Source organism: Miniopterus schreibersii, assembly GCF_964146895.1.
Source record: "Miniopterus schreibersii genome assembly, chromosome: 4".
Lineage (NCBI taxonomy): Eukaryota > Metazoa > Chordata > Mammalia > Chiroptera > Miniopteridae > Miniopterus > Miniopterus schreibersii.
This window is the reverse complement of record NC_138105.1, coordinates 96,207,585-96,215,237: the sequence shown is the minus strand read 5'-3', so window position 1 is coordinate 96,215,237 and position 7,653 is coordinate 96,207,585. Positions and strand designations below refer to the sequence as shown.

Genomic DNA, 7,653 nt, shown 5'->3' with positions numbered 1-7,653 from the left:
GCGGGCGGTCGCTGCCTTGGCTCTGATCTCCAAGATGTTTCCACTGTCTGCGTGGGCCCGGTTTACCCACGTGGTCAGGAGGGTTGTGGAGTAAGTGCGCACGCGTGCCGGGCACACCTCTGCTGGGACTCGAGGGGACAGACCCCGATGTGTCCCTAGGTGTAGCCACAGGTCAAAGGCAGGCTGGGGGGAGTGCGGCCCAGGGGCGGAGCCTGGCGCGGTGAGAAAAATCTCTGAATGGTGGATTCGTGCGGTCCCTCGTGGTTTTAATGACCAGGGCGGGAGGAGAGAAGTAATAGCGGGTGACATTTATATAACGTATTACGGTTTACACAGCTCTCACGTGTGCATTACCTCACTTGATCTGCAAGGAGCGCAGGGTGGGGATTCAGCACGTGGCCCCAAACTTTGCCTGCTGGGTGTGACCCGGCTGCACCCCTTAACTGTGACCCTGAGCATTATGCCCCGTGTCTCAATTTCTTTGTGTGTGCATCAAAGACACTGATAGTTCTCGATGCGTAGATTTCTTGTGATGATTAAATAAGGTAGGTGATGCCCATAAAACACTTAGAATCGTGCCTCGAGCATAGTAAACACTAAATAAAAGTTGGCTGTTATTACTTAACCCTCTCAATAGGCCCTGGAGATATGCAGACATACCCGTTTTACGAGCTGCAGATGGGGGCGGGGGTGGGGGGGCTCAGAAGCATGGAGTGACCTGTCTGAGGTCACCGTGGAGACATGGGGGTGGGGAGGCAGGGCGTGGACCAGGTCTGCTTGACCCCAAAGGCCTGTCCTTGCAGCTCCCCTCCGTGTCACGTCCGCTGACTTGCACTTTGCCCAGACTCACAGGCAGGAGAAGTAAATTCTGCTGTAGCTGGCGACGTAGCAGGGTGTTAAAAAAGATCACTTTTCTTGTCTGGATGAGCTAAGATCCAAATGAGATGGGTTAGCTGAGAAGGCGCTTTGTGCCCGCTGGTGTAGGAGGGCATTCTAGAGGATTGTGATTCTTATTATTTTTAAATATGTTTTTGTTGATTTTTAGAGAGACAGGAAAGGAGAGAGAGAGAGAGAGAGATAGAAACATCAATGATAAGACTCATTGATCAGCTCCCTACTGATCAATGATCAGCTCCCTCCTGCATGCCCCCTACTGGGGATCGAGCCCACAATCTGGGCATGTGCCCTGATCAGAAATTGAACTTCAAGTGTCCTCCTGACAGCCAATCGGAACCAAATTGGATTTAGTGCATTTCACAATTTTTGTTGGACACATTTGTGGACTAAGGGAACAAATTAAGTCCATGTTTTTATTTGACATCGTCAAAAATATGACATGCAGACTGGAAATGGGCCTTCCTGGTCTTGGAATAATTTCAATGGAGCCCGACTCTGCTTCTCAAGGGTATTTTTTATAAAACCTGATTCTCACAAAGATCTTTGGGAAGCCTGGTCCCTCTTACCTGAGACCTGGGTTTAGGCTGGGCCGCAGCACCCAAACCTGAGATGTGATTCTAGCGGGAAGGGCCCCTCTCTGCACCCACCCATCACTCATCTCCCTTTGGTTTTCCCCACGATGTCCCCTGACCATAGCTTAGTTATTTTAAGTTCCAGCATTTTTCTATCAGCGAACGGACAGCTTTCCACACGAGAGCCAACTTAAGCACCCTATCGATTCTCTGCACTCTCAGGCAGGCCAATAAATAGATGGCTCATTTGGCAATTAGTTAGGTGCCTTTGGCACTTTGCCTAATGGAATTTAAAACAATGTAGCTATTTCATTTTCCCATCTTTGTTTCTTGGCTTCCGGGTAGAAAGACAGGCTATAAGTGGGCAGGGGACTTCTGCTTCTCTCTCTCTCTCTGTACCTGACACGTAGTTGCATGCAACGAATATTTACTGTCCTATAAACTTAATTGGCATGTGATTACTTAACAATAAAATGAGAACTTTTTGAGAGAGAGAAGACATTATCTTGGCTGGGCTTTGTAAAGGGTGGACTGCAAAGCCCTCTGGGTTAGTGTGAGGGCTTCGAGGCCAAACAGCCTGGGCTTGAATCCTGGATCCCCACCTACTGATTATACGATCTTAACAATAATGCAATCTCTCCATGCCTCAGTTTCCCCCTCGGTAAACTGGAGGTGACAATAGCACTTGGTCAAGCCCCAGAAACAGGAACGCAGGAAGCATTCTCTAAATATCAGCTGTCACAATTTTATGACTTCCCCTCCCCCAATAATCCTTATATTCTTAAGAAATACACATGGCCAATACATAGGCGGACTTTACCGAATCCAAGTTTTGTCTAGATGATCACATTCTTATCTCTAAAACATGTATTATCTGAATGATTGTGGGTTTCCCCCTATTTTCTAAGTTGAAGGAACAGGAAAGAAGCTGACCCCAAGCAATAAAACAAAATAAAATGCAGAATGAATCAGTGTTAACAAAAGAGCCCGAGGGAGCAGTAGGGAGGCTGCCAAATAGATCTATTAATTAAAAGAGAGATAGGGGAGAAAACCATCAATTAAAATTAATTAAAAGTTTTTGTTTGTGATGCTGACCTCATGCTCCAGGTGCCTCAAACATTAGATAATGAACCGTCCTGACATTTCTCCAGATGGCCACGTGCCCCTGAACAAGACCAGGCCTGTCTCTTCCATCTGGCCCTCCTGGGTTACTTGGGTCAGGACCTGAATCATGGCTCAGGCTCCTCTCCTCTGGAAAGGGAGCAAGTCCCCAGGCCTGGGGAACGGCTCTGTGGCCCCCTCTCCCTCAGTCCCAGCCATCAGCACCTGCTGGCCGCGCTCTCAGACGGCATCTCAACTCTCCGCCCTTGGCCCTGCTCCGAGCCTCGGCGTCTCCCTGGAAGGCTGCAGTGGCCTGCTACTTGGTCCCCTCGGTTCCGCTCTTACACAACTGCCTTGTCTTGACTTTTCGACTTGCTTTTTGTCCCCCCCCAGCCTGTAAACTTCTCACCCACCAGGGGCTGCACACGCGTGGAAAGGAAGGAGCTGGAGCTGCCTCCTCAATGTTCTGCTCTCACATCGATGTTTCTTTTTTTCTCTCTCTCCCTCTCCTTTCCTCTCTCTAAAAATCAATAAAAATATGTTTAGCTGTATTTTATATGTAATATAAAATATGACATATATGTAATCTAGTGTATAAATATAACATGAACACATATATACCATCAGGTACCTACTATATTCCAGACACGCTCTCTCTATGGAGGTTCAGTCCTCACTGTAACCCTGTGAGTCAGTTTGTTTCCCTGATTCTTACTAATTAGGCAATTCCACCGAGATGTTAAGCAGTTTGGCAGGACGTCTCGGGTAAGTGGGAGGGAAGGCTCCTGACCCGTGGCTGACTCCGAAGCGCGCAGTGATCCCCCAGGGCCAGAGTCCTGGACGTGGGAGGACATCTCGGCTGAGCCCCGGTGTCCTCCTGGTGCGTTTTAGTTAGGAACCAGCAGCGGCACTGACAGCATTCTTAGTGTCACGACTATTTTATTTTTTTGCCTGCCTTGAACTTCAAGTGTCACAGCTTAGCCCCACTTCGAGGAGCCTGGCAAGCCTTCCCCCATCTCCTTGGCCTCTCCCCGGGGTCCCAGCCCCGGCCCCTCACAGGTGATTTCTGAAGGTGGAGCAGGCTGCCTCGGGGTGCCCCTCTCCCAGAAGGACATCCAGCCACTCTTCCAGGTCCCGTACCAGCTGCTCCAGATCGCGCACCTCTTTCTCAAGCTTTTCTAAGAAAACTTGCAAGTTCTCCTTCAACCAAATCCTGATGACCTTGATCGGCTGTTTGGAGGGATCATTGGTCTTGTACTCAGACCCCTGAAAGGCAGACACCAAAGTTACATCTTGAGCTTTTTCATGTAGGACCCTTTGCCACTGGCTTAGAAAACTTCCCTGAGCCTTTGCACGTGCTACCCTTTCTGCTTGGAATACCCTTCCCCACTGTCTCAAGCTCCTATCTATCCTTCAAAACCCAGGTCACCCATGACACCTCTAGGAAGCCTTCCCAGATTTCCTCAGCCAAGCTTAACATCCCTTCAGTACCTTCCTGAATGTTACCTGGGAAGCCACCGGATTCTGGGGGTATTTACATTCTCTGATCCTTTCTGACACCTCCCAGCTTCTTCCTGAAACAGGCACAAACACACCTCTTCATAAGGGCAAACGGGTGGCAGTCGACTTAACATAGCTGGTCACCCGGTGGGATGAAGGGTGGCGGGAGAAGGCAGGCACCGCGACCACCTTGGCATGTAACCGTCTCCGGAACACCCCCTGCGACTGTGTGGACTCGGCTTCTCTTTCCTCAGATTCCAGAAGGCTCACCTGATATCCCGGTGCCCACGTACAGCACCAAGACCAGCAACGCCAGCAGCGTCTGCGGGCAAGGGAAGGAGGGAGGAGGTAAATGCTGGGGCCGGTGGGCATCTGCTTCTCCCGAGGGTGGGCCCGGGACAGCGAGGGGATCGGATGGGCTGTAGAGCTTAACTTTTCTCTAGTTCTCCAAGTCAGGGCTTCCTCCAGACCCCCCCGCATTGCAGAAGGAGGCGACGTGGCAGCCAGCGGGCAGTCCCCGGAGTGTTCCCTCTTCTCCCCTGCTGAGGGTAGGGCCCACCTCTGCGCATCCCTTGCCTCTTACGTCTTTTGTTTGAAAGGATCTTTAAACGGAATCAACTTCAGCGCTGGCCGGTGTGGCTCAGTGGTCAGAGCATCAGCCGGTGCACCAGAGGGTCGCGGGTTTGATTGCTGGTCCAGGGCGCACACCTGGGTTGCAGGTTCGATCCCAGCCCCAGTGAGGGTGCGTGCAGGAGGCGGCCGGTCACTGCGTCTTTCTCACACGGAGGGTCTGTCTTTCTCTCTCTTCCTCCCACCCCTCGCCCCCGTCTACTCTCTCTAAATAAAGAAAAAGGAAGCAACTTTGCCACAGTATGATTTACATACAGAAAAATGATGTCTTTTAAACGTACAGTTTAGTGAGTTTTGGCAAACGTTTATACCTGTGGACTCCCACCCCAATCAAGATATAGAACAGCTCTATCCTTCTAGAAAGTTCCCTCATGCTTTTTTGCAGTCAGCTCCCTCCTTCCCTCTGGCGCAGGAAATTCAGACACCCCTGCTTTCACAGACCGGGTGAGTTGAGACAGTGACGGGGTCCGGAGCGAGCAAGAGGAACAGAGGATTAGGTGCACCCAGCACTGACTGCCACTGACTTTCCCGGCTCGCTGCCTGTGGACGGGGCCCGATTGCATGTGACTCCAGACCGCACATTTCTTGCGTACCCGAGTTTGTGAGGCAAGCCTTAGACCCGCCACCACAACAAAGGACATAAAGGGTTGGCATCACTGCCTCTCCCCCGGGCAGTTTCCTTTGTATAGACCAGCAGCTCTATTCTTCTTATTAACTTCAAAAATAAAAATAAATTATGTTGCTTACAACGTGGCTGAGCCTCGCAGACACACTGATGAGTGAGAGAAGCCAGACACGAAGGTGCGCACTGACTTCATCCCCGTGAAATTCTAGAACACACGCAACTCATCTGTGATGACAGAAGTCAGGACTGTGGCTACGGGCGGGGCGCTAGCCGCGAGGGGGCCCCCGGAGCCAGCTGGGGCCCCGAATGTTCTGTAGCTTGGTCCGCCCGCCCGGTGGCCGCCCGTGTGCGTAGGCCCGGTATGAAAGTTACTGCCCTGCGCACCTAAGACTGGGGTGCTTTTCCTCTTCTCCAGTGTCCCCTGGGAATCTTTCTAAGACTCACAGAACCGCCCTGTTCTGTGCAATGGCCGGTGAGTGGGCTGAATGCGCTTCCATTTCTTGGACCACTCCTCTGGCCACGCGCTTTGCAGGCTGAGGTTTCCCACAGCGCGCTCGCTGCTCGGTTTCTGTTTCGTGTTCCATGGAAGCGAAGGTGGGGAGTAGGGACTAGGGTTCAGTTTTAGTCTTTCTCTTTGAGCTGTCTTAGGCTTGAGCCAAATCACTTCTTCTCGCCAAGCCTCAGTTTCTTTACCTGCAGAATGGATTTTGAAATCTACCGCTTTCAAAAAGGAGGGGCGGGGCTCTGATTTGAGAAATGCCATGGTAAACAAAATTAAGTGAATTTCCTTGCTGCAGGACTTCTCAGAGCCTTCATTATTTGAATGAGCAGTGTAAATCTCCAAGAAGGGACAAGGGTATCGGCGTTCCGCAGACCACAGAGCTCTTTTAATGATCCTTCTAAAAGGAGCATTCCTGGGGGTTGGTATTTGTGGAACACTTTTTAGGAAAAGCTGCAGCATGAGGGGAACCCCTCCAGCCCCATCCTGCTGTGAGGCCCAGCGTAAAGGAGTTAGTGGCGCGTAAGGGAGGTACAGTAAGTGAGCAAGTGAACAAGTCTTCTGAACACATATGTAGATCAGTCATCCATCGCTCTGTTTAAAACCATTCAATGGCTTCTCATTAACCTCAGAATAAAATCCCATCCTTCTGTTGTGTGTGAGGCCCAGCTGACCTTCCAGCCTCCTTTATATCCCTCCTTCACTTCTCCACCCGGGAGGCCGTGGAGCGCAGGGTCACCTTGCTAAGGGTTCTGGAATCAGATGGGCTTGGTTTCAGATCCCAGCATATCCTGGCTCTATGGCCTTTTTGCCATTCTGAGCCTCAGTTTACCCATCTGTGAATGAGGCCCACAGCAGCTGCCTCTCAGGAATGTGGAGGTGGAAGCGCCAGACTGGGGACAGTCAGTGTTAGCGTTTTCCATTTTGACAGAGATCCCAGGGGAGGTTTGAATTTCAGTCCTAGAACAAATGCTCCAAGAGCGCTCCAATTGGGGCTGTTATCCTATTTATTTCAGTTCGTTCATTCATTCATTCAGTACTTATGCACCAAGCACCACTCTAGGCACTAGAGATAGAGCAGGAACTAAACTAAAACCCCAGCCTGGTGCCCATGTTGTCTGCGGGAAGCGCCTGAGCCCCTGCGCGGGGTGCCACTAGGCCGGGCTCCAGGGAGGCTCGAGCTGGCAGCCTGTTCCTGACCTTGAGGGCCTGTCTGTCTGGGAGCCAGACGGGAGGAGAGCTGGGTAGACCTGGTCTGGCCTCACCTGCTTCTTGTCCTCACAGTGACTCTCCCTTCTGGGTTCGAACAGCTCTGTGGCCTCTCGCCCCCTGCTATCCACCTGTTGGATCGCCATGGCCTCGGTCAGGCTTCCCGGGTGGGACGAGGTCCCCACACCTGACAGGCAGATAGGCACCTCCCCAACATCCTCTGGTCACCAGGCATCCCTCAAGCAATGAGTTCTGATGTCACAGAAGGTGAGGGACAGTGAGGTGCCCACCTTGTCACCACCCTGATTTTTAGCCCTGCCCTTCACATTTCCTCCCCTGCATAAAAATGTAAAAAAAACACCAGGAAGAAATGCATCAGAAGACGGTATTTCAGCGTGACATTTTTTCTGATTTCCCCCCTATATTTTCAGGATTTTAATAAAATATGAGTTTTTAAATACAAAACAATAAAAGCTATTTTTAATTGAAAATTTTATTGATATAATTGTAGATTCACGTTAGTAGTAAGAAAAAAAATATAGGAGATCTTGTGTACCTTTAACTACTTTCCTCCAAGGGCAGTGTCGCAGTAGTGCAGTATCACAACTGGGATATTGCTA

The 7,653-nt window shown here is 50.7% G+C and overlaps 1 protein-coding gene across 1 annotated transcript; it reads right to left on the bottom strand.

The window, feature by feature from the left end:
- Positions 1-3,623: 3,623 nt before the first annotated feature.
- Positions 3,624-7,179, bottom strand: SMIM23 (small integral membrane protein 23; the record flags this gene model as incomplete). The annotated part of the gene is made up of 4 exons (XM_081134039.1): positions 3,624-3,836; positions 4,077-4,144; positions 4,341-4,392; positions 7,090-7,179. 4 exons carry the CDS (start codon positions 7,177-7,179, stop codon positions 3,624-3,626), a joined length of 423 nt encoding a protein of 140 aa, XP_080990165.1.
- Between the last annotated feature and the right edge of the window lie 474 nt (positions 7,180-7,653).